The sequence below is a fragment of the Babylonia areolata genome, chromosome 31, assembly GCF_041734735.1.
Source record: "Babylonia areolata isolate BAREFJ2019XMU chromosome 31, ASM4173473v1, whole genome shotgun sequence".
Classification (NCBI taxonomy): domain Eukaryota; kingdom Metazoa; phylum Mollusca; class Gastropoda; order Neogastropoda; family Buccinidae; genus Babylonia; species Babylonia areolata.
Window position 1 is genome coordinate 8,490,626 of NC_134906.1, and position 16,736 is coordinate 8,507,361.

General features: G+C 43.0%; 1 protein-coding gene across 3 annotated transcripts in view; it reads right to left on the reverse strand.

Annotated features, from left to right (window-relative positions):
- Window positions 1-3,703: 3,703 nt before the first annotated feature.
- LOC143276212 (uncharacterized) overlaps window positions 3,704-16,736 on the reverse strand; it is a 26,084-nt gene continuing 13,051 nt past the window's right edge. For all 3 annotated transcript variants that reach the window (XM_076580665.1, XM_076580666.1, XM_076580667.1), the window contains 5 exons: window positions 15,848-15,894; window positions 12,234-12,345; window positions 5,567-5,731; window positions 5,059-5,093; window positions 3,704-3,869 (listed from right to left, as the gene is read on the reverse strand). In XM_076580665.1, the coding sequence (XP_076436780.1) occupies window positions 3,834-3,869; window positions 5,059-5,093; window positions 5,567-5,731; window positions 12,234-12,345; window positions 15,848-15,894 (395 nt within the window). In that variant the 3' untranslated portion in view covers window positions 3,704-3,833. The remainder of the gene's footprint in view (window positions 3,870-5,058; window positions 5,094-5,566; window positions 5,732-12,233; window positions 12,346-15,847; window positions 15,895-16,736) is intronic.

The following is a 16,736-nucleotide window of genomic DNA, read 5'->3' on the forward strand; positions in this document are numbered from 1 at the left end:
ACATGTAAACTTGGGACATGAATTATCTACTGCAGTGTATTGCATCAAACATGTAAACTATCTACTGCAGTGTATTGTATCAAACATGTAATCTATCTACTGCAGTGTGTTGTATCAAACATGTAATCTATCTATTGCAGTGTATTGTATCAAACATGTAAACTTGGGACATGAACTATCTACTGCAGTGCATTGCATCAAACATGTAAACTATCTACTGCAGTGTATTGTATCAAACATGTAAACTTGGGACATGAGTTATCTATGGTATCAAGCATGTAAACTTGGGACATGAGTTATCTATGGTATCAAGCTTGTAAACTTGGGACATGAACTATCTACTGCAGTGTATTGTATCAAGCTTGTAAACTAATGACATGAACTGTTCATCTAAGGTGGCCATGTTCTTTTTAACAAAACATTCACATTTGCGCTCTCTCCTTTAAAAAAATTTTTTTTTTAACATTATTGTTATGTTCTAGCTCGTGAGCGTGCTTTTTTTTCAATTTTATTTTAAATATATATACTTTTTTTGGACGGCAGGCTTTGAATCTGTGGAGAGAGGATTTTTTTTTAACCGAGAGTTCAGTCGCCTTGAGTTTTTATTTTGGGAGTGAGTTGTTTGTCAGTTGATATTTCTGGATGGTCAATCGGTTCCAAACTCTGGAGAGATAACACCCTGCTCCAAAAACGACTCAGTCAGTTACCTGCTATGTTTTGTAGGTGAGTCCAGGTTGTTTGCTTCTTTGACTTAGTTTGGGTCTTTGGATTTTGAAAGTTACATGAAAAGTGTCGTCTGCTTTTATTATGGAGGTAAGTCGGTTGAATTGAAGAATATTTCAGCTTTCTGACATTGGTTTTGTTCGAAGAGGTATTGTAAATATGTTTCGGTTGAATTGAAGAATCTTTCAGCTTTCTGATATTGGGTTTGGTTGAAGAAATATTTTGAATATGCTTTGGAAATCAAGTTGGGGATATTGGTTGTGTGTTCTGAGTTTAACAGGGCGGTTTGGTGTCTTTTTCGTCGTTGGAGAGGGGAGTGTCCTTGTCGTCAGTAACAAAATTTTGCTTCCTCACAAAACAGGTTAACGTTGACGGGGAGCAGAAACTTAGTGAAGATAGTTTATTTCCAGTTCGTGGGAAACGTATGGTTGTAAATATGTTTCACGCGGGGAGAGCCTTGGCCGGGCTTAATTTTTTGCGGTTGGGCCACTGGCAAGCTGAACGCTGCTGTGCAAGTCCCTATTCCACCTTCATTCTTCGTCATGAAGAGGACAGTGAGAAATAGGAAGCCTTAGAAGCCATTGAAAATTGAAAAGAGAGACTCTATAATTACCTGCTAATTTTGGAAGCAGAGGACATTAAGTTGTCTGTGTTGGATGATTAAGCAAAGTGATGAAATAATCCTTAATGAGTATGGTATGACCAGACCAGACCAGATGATTTATTCAGACAGGGGGTTGAATTTTGTTCATGCCCAGAGTCGCACGTGCTTAACAGAGCTCCGCTTATTTAGTAAATTACTAAAGTCAGAGTCAGTACCAGTCTACGATATTTGTACAGTCAGTAGACAAGAGCTCTGCCAACAGTACCGTTGATTTTCAGGTCGGTCTGTGGTGGATTTGTGTCCATTTTCATCGAGTATGGTGTGAGAAATGTAGAGAGTGAAGGAAGAAATAAGTTGATGTGGATATTGTATTATGTCTTTGAGAAACAGTGAGAATGGGAGTGAAAAAATACTTTAGTATTTGTTGAAGATATATGTATATATTCTTTTTCTGGTAATTGCGAACTTGGAAAAGAAGCTGCTCAAGAGAAGAAAAGTTTTAGACTCAATTTTGATTTGAGGAGTGATGGTGTTTGATAGGTGAATCTTATTGTGGAGTGATTGATTATAAACTGTTGATTATCGACCTATAGACATTAATATGTATATGTTATTAAGATTTGGTGAGGACTGAAATTAGTATGTGGACAAATGTCTATATTTTGTTTTGTTTATGAAAACAAAAAGAATTTAATTACAGTTGATAAACATTATCAACCTTGAAGTGGTCTGATTATGTATTTGTAATTGGAAGAGTATGTGTGGTGTGTGAGAGAGAAAACACGAACATAACGCACGCTGACATTACACACATGAAATGAGGCTGTGAGAGACATTGAACACATTAATTTTGCTACGTTCCACGCCCCACGCATACGTAACAAGGCATATGCCATTATTATTATTAGTATTGTGGTTAATCATTATCCTAAAAAGATAAAGAATTGTCTTGTCCGCTCCCTCTGTCTCTGTTTGTCCGTCTGTATGTCAGTCTCTCTGTGGGTTGGTAGGTATGAACAAGACCTTTGAAGTCATCACAGGTGATATGGAAGGTAGCATGAAAGGACAAGGGTCAGGGTCATTTTTTTGACAAAATGGAAAGCGTGGTCATGGGCACAGTATTATCCACAAAGAATTTCAAAATCATAGGTCAAAGGCCAAGGTCACAAAATGGCACATGATATTGACAGGAAAAAAATACCATCTTCATCACAATCAATTTGGTGCAATAACTGGTCATGGTAAAAACAAAACCTGAGTAACCGACAAGAGACAAGGTCAGAGGCCAAGGTTCAAGGTCAAAATATGGCGTATATGAAATAAATGTAGATTATGATAGATCAGTTTCAGTTTCAGTAGCTCAAGGAGGCGTCACTGCGTTCGGACAAATCCATAAACGCTACACCACATCTGCCAAGCAGATGCCTGACCAGCAGCGTAACCCAACGCGCTTAGTCAGGCCTTGAGAAATTAAAAAAAAAAAAGGCGAATAAATAATAGATAAGCTTACATAAATAAATAAATAAATAATAATTATGATATAAAAAAGGTAGTAGCAATGATGATAATAAAAACAAAAGAAGAAAAAGACAACAAGGATGATAGATAAGCAAATAAATGTAAAACATGAAGACACACATTCACACATACACCCACACTTTTGTATTACATCCAGTTTTCATTGGATATTAGAGTTCAAAGGTCAAGTCATAATCAGTGTGTGTGTGTGTGTGTGTGTGTGTGTGTGTGTGTGTGTGTGTTTCTTTTTGCCAGATGATCTACTTTGCAGTGTCGATTTTTTTTTTTATGAAGCGAGCATCACACTTAAGTCAGATTTTTTGGGTTTTTTTTGTTTTTTTCAAGATCCCTGTGTTCGTTCTCAAGGCCTGACTAAGCGCGTTGGGTTACGCTGCTGGTCAGGCATCTGCTTGGCAGATGTGGTGTAGCGTATATGGATTTGGCCGAATGCAGTGACGCCTCCTTGAGCTACTGATACTGATACTTATATGTTCGATGACGTTGGTATCATGTGTTGATGACACAGCTATAATACGTCAGTCATGTGTTGATGACGTAGGTATCGCACTTCATTTGTGTTGATGACGTAGTATCACACGTGTGTGTGTGTGTGTGTGTGTGTGTGTGTGTGTGTGTGTGTGTGTGTGCGCGCGCGCGCGCGCGTGTGTGTGTGTATGCGTGCGTGCCTGCGTGTGAGCATGTGTGTGTGTGTGCGTCTTTCTGTCTGTATGGCTGTGTGTATGAGAGATGGAGAGAGAGGTACACACAGACAAACATGGAGATGATAATGATAGTAGTAGTAGTAGTAGTAGTAGTAGCAGTAGCAGTAGTAGTAGTAGAAGAAGAAGAAGGAGACAATGGTATTCATTGTTTTTATTCAAAGCTTTGAATCACAGGATTGTGGAAAAAAAAATCATGTACAAAACTAGGAGACGGGAGGGGAGAGGGTTCATGTTGTGGGTGATGGTCTTCTGTCGTGTTCCCACGTTCATTTGGATGAGGTGGTGGGCGTTAGTTTTGCCATCTGCACACACACACACACACACACACACACACACACACACAGAGCGAGAGAGAGAGAGAGAGAGAGAGAGAGAGAGAGAGAGAGAGAGAGAAGATGCTTACATTAAACTATCGTCAGATTAATAGGATAAAATAGCTAAATTTACGTTATAAAAACAACTTTTCTCTCACGTTTTCTTGCTAGTATGATTCATGTTACACTAACGTGTTCAGTAGTCAGTTCCTCCACAATCTCCACAAGCTATTGTTTTCATAGCACAATGATCATGATGTGATGTGTGATGTGTTCAGTATATCATGGTGACAGTGATCATGATGTATGTGTTCAGTATATCATGGTGACAATGATCATCATGTGTGATGTGTTCAGTATATCATGGTGACAATGATCATGATGTGTGATGTGTTCAGTATATCATGGTGACAGTGATCATCATGTATGTGTTCAGTATATCATGGTGACAATGATCATGATGTGTGATGTGTTCAGTATATCATGGTGACAATGATCATCATGTATGTGTTCAGTATATCATGGTGACAATGATCATGATGTGTGATGTGTTCAGTATATCATGGTGACAATGATCATGATGTGTGATGTGTTCAGTATATCATGGTGACAATGATCATGATATGTGATGTGTTCAGTTTATTCACGGTGACAATGATCATGATGTGTGACGTGTTCAGTATATCACGGTGACAATGATCATGATGTGTGATGTGTTCATTATATCACGGTGACAGTGATCATGATGTGTGATGTGTTCAGTATATCATGGTGACAATGATCATGATGTGTGATGTGTTCAGTATATCATGGTGACAGTGATCATGATGTGTGATGTGTTCAGTATATCATGGTGACAATGATCATGATGTGTGATGTGTTCAGTATATCATGGTGACAATGATCATGATGTGTGGTGTGTTCAGTATATCATGGTGACAATGATCCTGATGTGTGATGTGTTCAGTATATCATGATGACAATGATCATAATGTGTGACGTGTTCAGTATATCATGGTGACAATGATCATGATGTGTGATGTGTTCAGTATATCATGGTGACAATGATCCTGATGTGTGATGTGTTCAGTATATCATGGTGACAATGATCATAATGTGTGATGTGTTCAGTATATCATGGTGACAATGATCATGATGTGTGATGTGTAGTCATTACCGCCACAAGCTCCAGAAGTTCAATCTTGCCGTTGTCTGCAACACAGAAAACAGAACGGCATCAGATCACTGACACAGAAACACGTACATACACAGACAGACAGGCAGACAGACAGACAGACTGATAAACACACACACACACACACACACACACACACACACACACACACACACACACACACACACAGTTTAATGTTCATAATTCCTCTAATGGGTTTCACGACAATTAACTCACTCAGTACGGCCAGTCCTCTCTTCTCCTCTACACAGACCCCTCGGATGTCCAGTGGGTGTCTGAATGACCCAGCCTTTAGCTTCCGTCGTCAGAATTCTGGTATTCTTTGTCAACATTCACCTCTTCAGTATAAGAGCCTTCCGCTTGCAATATTTTGATGATGGTAACTGGGGTGAAACGCTGTTAACGTCGTCTCTTTCGCCGTTCGTATGGAGAGAGTTAAACGAGTTCTGAGTCCATACACACACACATGCGCGCGACAAGCTGTACTTACGACTGACGTCATACTGGTGCAAGAGAGCGGCCACCTCAGCAGTGGTCAGCACGCCGTTGTGGTCACTGTCCAACTGACCAAAGATGGCGGAGGCGGCAGAGGCGGACCCGAACTCAGAGCTCGTCCAGCCGTGAACAAACTCTGCCTTGGTCACCGATCCGTCCGCTGAAACCCACACACCCGGGGTACCAACCTGCCGCTCTCTTTGCTGACTTGCTTGGTAGTGTTTAACCCTACCCCTACCCTAACCGTTACTTGGTAGTGTGCAACCCTAACCCTACCCTAATCCTTGCTTGGTAGTGTGTATCCCTAACCCTACCCTAATCCTTGCTTGGTAGTGTGGAACCCTAACCCTACCCTAGCCGTTACTTGGTAGTGTGCAACCCTAAGCCTACCCTAACCGTTGCTTGGTAGTGTGCAACCCTAACCCTAACCCTAACCCTTGCTTGGTAGTGTGCAACCCTAACCCTACCCTAACCGTTGCTTGGTAGTGTGCAACCCTAACCCTAACCCTTGCTTGGTAGTGTGTAACCCTAACCCTACCCTAACCCTTGCTTGGTAGTGTGTAACCCTAACCCTACCCTAACCCTTGCTTGGTAGTGTGGAACCCTAACCCTACCCTAACCCTTGCTTGGTAGTGTGGAACCCTAACCCTACCCTAAGCCTTGCTTGGTAGTGTGTAACCCTAACCCTACCCTAACCCTTGCTTGGTAGTGTGTAACCCTAACCCTACCCTAACCCTTGCTTGGTAGTGTGTAACCCTAACCCTACCCTAACCCTTGCTTGGTAGTGTGTAACCCTACCCTAACCCTTGCTTGGTAGTGTGTAAGCCTAACCCTAACCCTACACTAACCCTTGCTTGGTAGTGTGCAACCCTAACCCTAACCCTTGCTTGGTAGTGTGTAACCCTAACCCTACCCTAGCCCTTGCTTGATAGTGTGTAACCCTAACCCTACCCTAACCCTTGCTTGCTGGTGTGCAACCCTAACCCTACCCTAAGCCTTGCTTGGTAGTGTGTAACCCTAACCCTACCCTAATCCTTGCTTGGTAGTGTGCAACCCTAACCCTACCCTAGCCCTTGCTTGATAGTGTGTAACCCTAACCCTACCCTAACCCTTGCTTGGTAGTGTGCAACCCTAACCCTACCCTAAGCCTTGCTTGGTAGTGTGTAACCCTAACCCTAACCTAGCCCTTGCTTGATAGTGTGTAACCCTAACCCTACCCTAATCCTTGCTTGGTAGTGTGTAACCCTAACCCTACCCTAGCCCTTGCTTGATAGTGTGTAACCCTAACCCTACCCTAACCCTTGCTTGGTAGTGTGCAACCCTAACCCTACCCTAAGCCTTGCTTGGTAGTGTGTAACCCTAACCCTAACCTACCCGAACCCTTGCTTGGTAGTGTGTAACCCTAACCCTACCCTAACTCTTGCTTGGTAGTGTGTAACCCTAACCCTAACCTACCCTAACCCTTGCTTGGTAGTGTGTAACCCTAACCCTACCCTAACCCTTGCTTGGTAGTGTTTAACCCTAACCCTACCCTAACCCTTGCTTGGTAGTGTGTAACCCTAACCCTACCCTAAGCCTTGCTTGGTAGTGTGTAACCCTAACCCTACCCTAACCCTTGCTTGGTAGTGTGTAACCCTAACCCTACCCTAACTCTTGCTTGGTAGTGTGTAACCCTAACCCTAACCTACCCTAACCCTTGCTTGGTAGTGTGTAACCCTAACCCTACCCTAACCCTTGCTTGGTAGTGTGTAACCCTAACCCTACCCTACCCTAACCCTTGCTTGGTAGTGTGTAACCCTAACCCTACCCTAACCCTTGCTTGGTAGTGTGTAACCCTAACCCTAACCCTAAGCCTTGCTTGGTAGTGTGTAACCCTAACCCTATCCTAACCCTTGCTTAGTAGTGTGTATCCCTAACCCTACCCTAACCGTTGCTTGGTAGCGTGTAACACTAACCATAACCCTACCTTAACCCTTGCTTGGTACTGTGTAACCCTAACCCTACCCGAACCCTTGCTTGGTAGTGTGTAACCCTAACCCTACCCGAACCCTTGCTTGGTAGTGTGTAACCCTAACCATAACCTAACTCTTGCTTGGTGGTGTTTAACCATAACCCTAACCCTACCCTAACCCTTGCTTGGTAGAGAGTAATCCTAACCATAACCCTACCCTAACCCTTGCTTGGTAGTGTGTATCCCTAACCCTAACCTAACTCTTGCTTGGTGGTGTTTAACCATAACCCTAACCCTACCCTAACCCTTGCTTGGTAGTGAGTAATCCTAACCCTGACACTACCCTAACCCTTGCTTGGTAGTGTGTATCCCTAACCCTAACCTAACCCTTGCTTGGTGGTGTTTAACCCTAACCCTAACCCTACCCTAACAGTTGCATGGTAGTGTGTAACCCTAACCCTACCATAACCCTTGCTTGGTAGTGTGTAACCCTAACCCTAACCTACCCTAACCCTTGCTTGGTAGTGTGTAACCCTAACCCTACCCTGACCCTTGCTTGGTAGTGTGTAACCCTAACCCTAACCTACCCTAACCCTTGCTTGGTAGTGTGTAACCCTAACCCTAACCCTACCCTAACCCTTGCTTGGTAGTGTGTAACCCTAACCCTAACCTACCCTAACACTTGCTTGGTAGTGTGTAACCCTAACCCTACCCTAACCCTTGCTTGATAGTGTGTAACCCTAACCCTAACCCTACCCTAACCCTTGCTTGGTAGTGTGTAACCCTAACCCTAACCCTACCCTAACCCTTGCTTGGTAGTGTGTAACCCTAACCCTAACCTACCCTAACCCTTGCTTGGTAGTGTGTAACCCTAACCCTACCCTGACCCTTGCTTGATAGTGTGTAACCCTAACCTACCCTAACCCTTGCTTGGTAGTGTGTAACCCTAACCCTAACCCTACCCTAACCCTTGCTTGGTAGTGTGTAACCCTAACCCTAACCTACCCTAACCCTTGCTTGGTAGTGTGTAACCCTAACCCTACCCTAACCCTTGCTTGGTAGTGTGTAACCCTAACCCTACCCTAACCCTTGCTTGGTAGTGTGGAACCCTAACCCTACCCTAACCCTTGCTTGGTAGTGTTTAACCCTAACCATAACCCTACCCTAACCCTTGCTTGGTAGTGTGTAACCCTAACCCTACCCTAACCCTTGCTTGGTAGTGTGTAACCCTAACCATAACCCTACCCTAACCCTTGCTTGGTAGTGTGTAACCCTAACCTTACCCTAATCCTTGCTTGGTGGTGTTTAACCATAACCCTAACCCTACCCTAACCGTTGCTTGGTAGTGTTTAACCCTAACCCTGCCCTAACCCTTGCTTGGTAGTGTGTAACCCTAACCCTACCCGAACCCTTGCTTGGTAGTCTAACCTACCCTAATCCTTGCTTGGTAGTGTGTAACCCTAACCCTAACCCTACCCGAACCCTTGCTTGGTAGTGTGTAACCCTAACCCTAACCTAACTCTTGCTTGGTGGTGTTTAACCATAACCCTAACCCTACCCTAACAGTTGCATGGTAGTGTGTAACCCTAACCCTACCCTAACTCTTGCTTGGTAGTGTGTAACCCTAACCCTACCCTATCAGTTGCATGGTAGTGTGTAACCCTAACCCTACCCTAACTCTTGCTTGGTAGTGTGTAACCCTAACCCTAACCCTACCCTAACCCTTGCTTGGTAGTGTGTAACCCTAACCCTACCCTAACACTTGCTTGGTAGTGTGTAACCCTAACCCTACCTTAACCCTTGCTTAGTAGTGTGTAACCCTAACCCTAACCTAACTCTTGCTTGGTGGTGTTTAACCATAACCCTAACCCTACCCTAACAGTTGCTTGGTAGTGTGTAACCCTAACCCTACCCTAACCCTTGCTTGGTAGTGTGTAATCCTAACCCTACCCTGACCCTTGCTTGGTAGCGTGTAACCGTAACCCTACCCTAACCCTTGCTTGGTAGCGTGTAACCCTAATCCTACCCTAGCCCTTGCTTGGTAGTGTGTAACCCTAACCCTAACCCTACACTAACCCTTGCTTGGTAGTGTGTAACCCTAACCCTACCCGAACCCTTGCTTGGTAGTGTGTAACCCTAACCCAATCCTAAGCCTTGCTTGGTAGTGTGTAACCCTAACCCTACCCGAACCCTTGCTTGGTAGTGTGTAACCCTAACCCTACCCTAATCCTTGCTTGGTAGTGTGTAACCCTAACCCTAACCCTACCCTAACCCTTGCTTGGTAGCGTGTAACCCTAACCCTACCCTAACCCTTGCTTGGTAGCGTGTAACCGTAATCCTACCCTAGCCCTTGCTTGGTAGTGTGTAACCCTAACCCTAACCCTACCCTAACCCTTGCTTGGTAGTGTGTAACCCTAACCCTAACCCTACCCTAAGCCTTGCTTGGTAGTGTGTAACCCTAACCCTACCCTAATCCTTGCTTGGTAGTGTGTAACCCTAACCCTAACCCTACCCTAACCCTTGCTTGGTAGTGTGTAAGCCTAACCCTAACCCTACCCTAACCCTTGCTTGGTAGTGTGTAACCCTAACCATAACCCTACCCTAACCCTTGCTTGGTAGTGTGTAACCCTAACCCTAACCCTACCCTAACCATTGCTTAGTAGTGTGTAACCTTAACCTTACCCTAACCCTTACTTGGTAGTGTGTAACCCTAACCCTACCCTAACCCTTGCTTGGTAGCGTGTAACCCTAATCCTACCCTAACCCTTGCTTGGTAGTGTGTAACCCTAACCATAACCCTACCCTAACCCTTGCTTGGTAGTGTGTAACCCTAACCCTACCCTAACCCTTGCTTGGTAGTGTGTAACCCTAACCCTACCCTAACCCTTGCTTGGTAGTGTGTAACCCTAACCCTAACCCTACCCTAACCCTTGCTTGGTAGTGTGTAAGCCTAACCCTAACCCTACCCTAACTCTTGCTTGGTAGTGTGTAACCCTAACCCTACCCTAACCCTTGCTTGGTAGTGTGTAACCCTAACCCTAACACTACCCTAACCCTTGCTTGGTAGTGTGGAACCCTAACCCTACCCTAACCCTTGCTTGGTAGTGTGTAACCCTAACCATAACCCTAGCCCTAGTTCTAACCCAAACCCTAACACTAACCCTAGCCATGGACAAACCGCACCTCCAAGGTGACAGAAAAGCAAATAAACTATACTCCAACAATTTCCAAGCTTTGAAGGACGGTATTTACCACAGCACAAGAATCAAAGTCAAATAATGGCAGCTAAGTAACGGATCATTTTAGCTTGTTGAAAAAACCCATCCTGTCTGACTATTAAAAACTTAAGTGGCACCAGATACATACATACACTAATTTATACAAAGTATGCAAACACAAATTGTGTTGAACATTATGATTATTCTTTTGATCTAGAAAACTACACTCACGTCCACAGATACTATGAATATGATATTTGGAATCACATCATTTCTATAGTGAAGAAAACATGTGGCATGGGGTCAGTGTCTTTGTTCCCAAGAGGAATTCACCTCGTGCAGACCAGCCATTACTACAGTTACGATAATTAGCATGAATATTTATTGAGTTAATCATTAAAATTGCCTGCAACTGTTGACTGTTGTCTTTTTTCTGTTAATTATTATTATTATTTATTTATTCATTTATTTTTTATATTTTATTTTTTGAAAATTATTATTATTATTCATTTATTATTATTTAAAATTTTTTTTTTTTTTATTTATCTATTTTTTGTACGCTTATAGTTGACTTCATCAAGTTTTTGCGCCTTATACATATTATCAGTAGTAGTAGTTCTTTTTTTTAATTTTTTTAATGTATTTATCTTTTTTTTTTCCTCAAGGCCTGACTCAGCGCGTTGGGTTACGCTGCTGGTCAGGCATCTGCTTGGCAGATGTGGTGTAGCGTATATGGATTTGTCCGAACGCAGTGACGCCTCCTTGAGCTACTGAAACTGAAACTGAAACTCATACAATGCCCGTCTGTTTGGAAAGCTGACTGGTAAACATTATTCAACGTTATACCTGCAAATGTTTTTTTTTTTTCAGTTTCAGCATACCTGCAAATGTGTTTTGGTTTTTTTTCTCTGTTTCAGTCTAAACTATGTTGGGAAAGCCGCTGTGCTTGGGAAGCATTATTCAGCTATGTACCTGTAAATGTCAAATTGAAACGAAAGGAAGAAAGAACGATTGGGTGGAAAGTAAGAAAAGAAAAGGTAGAAAGAAGGAAAAGGAAATAACTCATCAGTATCGTTGGTGCCTAGGGGAAGAAGAGGAGGGAGAAAGAACAGAAAAGATAGAAAGACAGAAGAACTCATCAGTACTTTTGGCGCCCGCGGGAGGGGGTGGGCGGGGGATGGGGGGGGGAGGGGCTGAGGGGGGGGGGGGGTGAGAAGAGAAGAGAGAAAGTAGAGAAGAGAGAAAGAAAGAGAGAAAGAAGAACTCATCAGTATTTTTGGGTGCCCAGGAGGGGGTTGGGGGTGGGAGAAGAGAAGAGAGAAAGACAGACAGAAAGAAAGACAGAAAGAAGAACTCATCAGTACTTTTGGTGCCCGCGGGGGGGGGGGGGGGGGGGGAGAGAGAGAGAGAGAGAGAGAGAGAGAGAGAGAGAGAGAGAGAGAGAGAGAGAAAACAAGAGAGAAAGAAAGACAGAAAGAAGAACTCCTCAGTACCGTTGGATCCCAAGGAGGAGAAGAGATGGGCAAATTCATCTCTCTGGAGATCGTCGTCTCTGTTCTCATCCGCCCGGAGATACAGAACAGCAAAGGGGGCTTCCCGGTACAGCTGCACCCAGACAACAAAAGTGCACTGAAGGAACAGCTGCACTTAGCAAAAACACAAGTAAAATAGAAGACTCAGCGTGTTAATGTTTATTGAACAATACCTGTATGTCTGTTGTCAGCAATGAGGGAGTTGTCCGTAATGAGGGAGTCTTCTACCTGTCTGTCAGTAATGAGGCAGTCTTCTATATGTACTTCTGTCAGTAATGAGGGAGTCTTCTAACTGTTCGTTGTCAGTAATGAGGGAGTTGTCAGTAATGAGGGAGTCTTCTATCTGTACTTCTGTCAGTAATGAGGGAGTCTTCTAACTGTTTGTTGTCAGTAATGAGGGAGTCTTCTAACTGTTCGTTGTCAGTAATGAGGGAGTTGTCAGTAATGAGGCAGTCTTCTATCTGTACTTCTGTCAGTAATGAGGGAGTCTTCTAACTGTTTGTTGTCAGTAATGAGGGAGTTGTCAGTAATGAGGGAGTCTTCTATCTGTACTTCTGTCAGTAATGAGGGAGTCTTCTATCTGTATTTCTGTCAGTAATGAGGGAGTCTTCTATCTGTACTTCTGTCAGTAATGAGGGAGTTTTCTATCTTTACTTCTGTCAGTAATGAGGGAGTTTTCTATCTTTACTTCTGTCAGTAATGAGGGAGTCTTCTATCTGTACTTCTGTCAGTGATGAGGGAGTCTTCTATCTGTTTGTTGTCAGTAATGAGGGAGTTGTCAGTAATGAGGGAGTCTTCTATCTGTACTTCTGTCAGTAATGAGGGAGTCTTCTATCCTTTCTTCTGTCAGTAATGAGGGAGTCTTCTATCCCTTCTTCTGTCAGTAATGAGGGAGTCTTCTATCCCTTCTTCTGTCAGTAATGAGGCAGTCTTCTATCCCTTCTTCTGTCAGTAATGAGGCAGTCTTCTATCCCTTCTTCTGTCAGTAATGAGGGAGTCTTCTTACTGTACTTCTGTCAGTGATGAGGGAGTCTTCTAACTGTTAGTCTGTTGCCAGTAATGAGGGAGGAGTTGTCAGTAATGAGGGAGTCTTCTATCTGCATCTCTGTCAGTAATGAGGGAGTCTTCTAACTGTATTTCTGTCAGTAATGAGGGAGTTTTCTATCTGTTGTCAGTTATGAGGGAGTCTTCTAACTGTACTTCTGTCAGTAATGAGGGAGTCTTCTATCTGTATTTATGTCAGTGATGAGGGAGTCTTCTATCTTTACTTCTGTCAGTAATGAGGGAGTTTTCTATCTTTACTTCTGTCAGTAATGAGGGAGTCTTCTATCTGTATTTCTGTCAGTAATGAGGGAGTCTTCTATCTGTATTTCTGTCAGTAATGAGGGAGTCTTCTATCTGTATTTATGTCAGTGATGAGGGAGTCTTCTATCTGTACTTCTGTCAGTGATGAGGGAGTCTTCTATCTGTATTTCTGTCAGTAATGAGGCAGTCTTCTATCTGTACTTCTGTCAGTGATGAGGGAGTCTTCTATCTGTATTTCTGTCAGTAATGAGGGAGTCTTCTATCTGTATTTCTGTCAGTAATGAGGGAGTCTTCTATCTGTATTTATGTCAGTGATGAGGGAGTCTTCTATCTGTACTTCTGTCAGTGATGAGGAAGTCTTCTATCTGTATTTCTGTCAGTAATGAGGGAGTCTTCTAACTGTTCGTTGTCAGTAATGAGGGAGTTGTCAGTAATGAGGGAGTCTTCTATCTGTACTTCTGTCAGTAATGAGGGAGTCTTCTAACTGTTCGTTGTCAGTAATGAGGGAGGTGTCAGCAATGAGGGAGGTGTCAGTAATGAGGGAGTCTTCTACCTGTATTTCTGTCAGTAATAAGGGAGTCTTCTAACTGTTCGTTGTCAGTAATGAGGGAGTTGTCAGTAATGAGGGGGTCTTCTATCTGTCTGTCAGTAATGAGGGAGTTTTCTATCTTTACTTCTGTCAGTAATGAGGGAGTTTTCTATCTTTACTTCTGTCAGTAATGAGGGAGTTTTCTATCTTTACTTCTGTCAGTAATGAGGGAGTCTTCTATATGTACTTCTGTCAGTAATGAGGGAGTCTTCTAACTGTTCGTTGTCAGTAATGAGGGAGTTGTCAGTAATGAGGGAGTTGTCAGTAATGAGGGAGTCTTCTAACTGTTGTCAGTAATGAGGGAGTTGTCAGTAATGAGGGAGTTTTCTTACTGTACTTCTGTCAGTAATGAGGGAGTCTTCCATCTGTACTTCTGTCAGTAATGAGGGAGTCTTCTAACTGTTGTCAGTAATGAGGGAGTTGTCAGTAATGAGGGAGTCTTCTGTCTGTACTTCTGTCAGATATGAGGGAGTTGTCAGTAATGAGGGAGTCTTCTAACTGTACTTCTGTCAGTGATGAGGGAGTCTTCTATCTGTATTTCTGTCAGTAATGAGGGAGTCTTCTAACTGTTTGTTGTCAGTAATGAGGGAGTCTTCTATCTGCTTGTTGTCAGTAATGAGGGAGTTGTCAGTAATGAGGGAGTTGTCAGTAATGAGGGAGTATTCTATCTGTACTTCTGTCAGTAATGAGGCAGTCTTCTATCCCTTCTTCTGTCAGTAATGAGGGAGTATTCTATCTGTACTTCTGTCAGTAATGAGGCAGTCTTCTATCCCTTCTTCTGTCAGTAATGAGGGAGGCTTCTCACTGTTGTCAGTAATAAGGGAGTTGTCAGTGATGAGGGAGTCTTCTATTTGTATTTCTGTCAGTAATGAGGGAGTCTTCTAACTGTTGTCAGTGATGAGGGAGTCTTCTAACTGTTGTCAGTGATGAGGGAGTCTTCTAACTGTTGTCAGTGATGAGGGAGTTGTCAGTAATGAGGGAGTTTTCTATCTGTACTTCTGTCAGATATGAGGGAGTTTTCTTAATGTATTTCTGTCAGTAATGAGGCAGTCTTCTAACTGTACTTCTGTCAGTTATGAGGGAGTTGTCAGTAATGAGGGAGTTTTCTTAATGTACTTCTGTCAGTAATGAGGGAGTCTTCTAACTGTATTTCTGTCAGTGATGAGGGAGTTGTCAGTAATGAGGGAGTCTTCTATCTGTATTTCTGTCAGTAATGAGGGAGTCTTCTATCTTTACTTCTGTCAGTAATTAGGGAGTCTTCTATCTTTACGTGGTGGATGGGGAGGGGGCGGCGGGGGGCAGGTGTTTTTTCTTTTGCTTTCTTAATAACTTCCCACACGCACGTCGTTGTAAAAGCAAGTACAATGAAAACCTAGGCACGCCAGTACCTGTCACTTAGGTGCAGCTGCACTCAGCAAGACACGTGTACAATTTAAAACAATAACAACAACCAAAACCTCAGCACGCCAATACCTGTTTGCTCGGAAATGCTGCACAAATTAAGTGAAAGACTACTAAGTGAAAGTATCTACTAGTTAGGTACAACTGCACTTCGCAAAACACTGAGAGTCTCAGCAAGTCAGTGCTTTTTACTTAGGTGCAACTGCGAACACACACACACACACACACACACACACACACACACACACACACAAGAAAGAGAGGCAGAACCAGACATCACCTGCTGCCATTTCAGATTGAATTCCTCAGCTGTCACCGTCCCGTCACCTGAAACCATCAATTCAACAGTCACCAAAAAAATCACCAATTCATCAACAGTCACCGAAATCACCAATTCATCAACAGTCAACAAAAGTCACCAATTCATCAACAGTCACCAAAAACCACCAATTCATCAACAGTCACCGAAATCACCAATTCATCAACAGTTACAGAAATCACCAATTCATCAACAGTCACCGAAATCACCAATTCATCAACAGTTACAGAAATCACCAATTCATCAACAGTCACCAAAAATCAACAATTCACCAACAGTCACCAAAAATCACGAATTCATCAACAGTCAACAAAAATCATCAATTCATCAACAGTCTCCAAAAATCACGAATTCATCAACAGTTACCGAAATCACGAATTCATCAACAGCCACCGAAATCACCAATTCATCAACAGCCACCGAAATCACCAATTCATCAACAGTCACCAAAAATCACGAAGTCATCAACAGTTACCGAAATCACCAGTTCATCAACAGTTACCGAAATTACCAATTCATCAACAGTAACCAGAAAATGGTTTCGCAAGTGTGTGGATGTGTCAAGGTGTTGGGTATGAGCAAACTTTTATTTTAGAATTTAAATCCAGACTGCTTGATATGTTTAAACTTCTTCTTCTGCGTTCACTCGTATGCACACGAGTGGGCTTTTACGTGTATGACCGTTTTTACCCCGCCATGTAGGCAGCCATACTCTGTTTTGGGGGGTGTGCATGCTGGGTATGTTCTTGTTTCCATAACCCACCGAACGCTGACATGGATTACAGGATCTTTAACGTGCGTATTTGATCTTCTGCTTGCATATACACACGAAGGGGGTTCAGGCACTAGC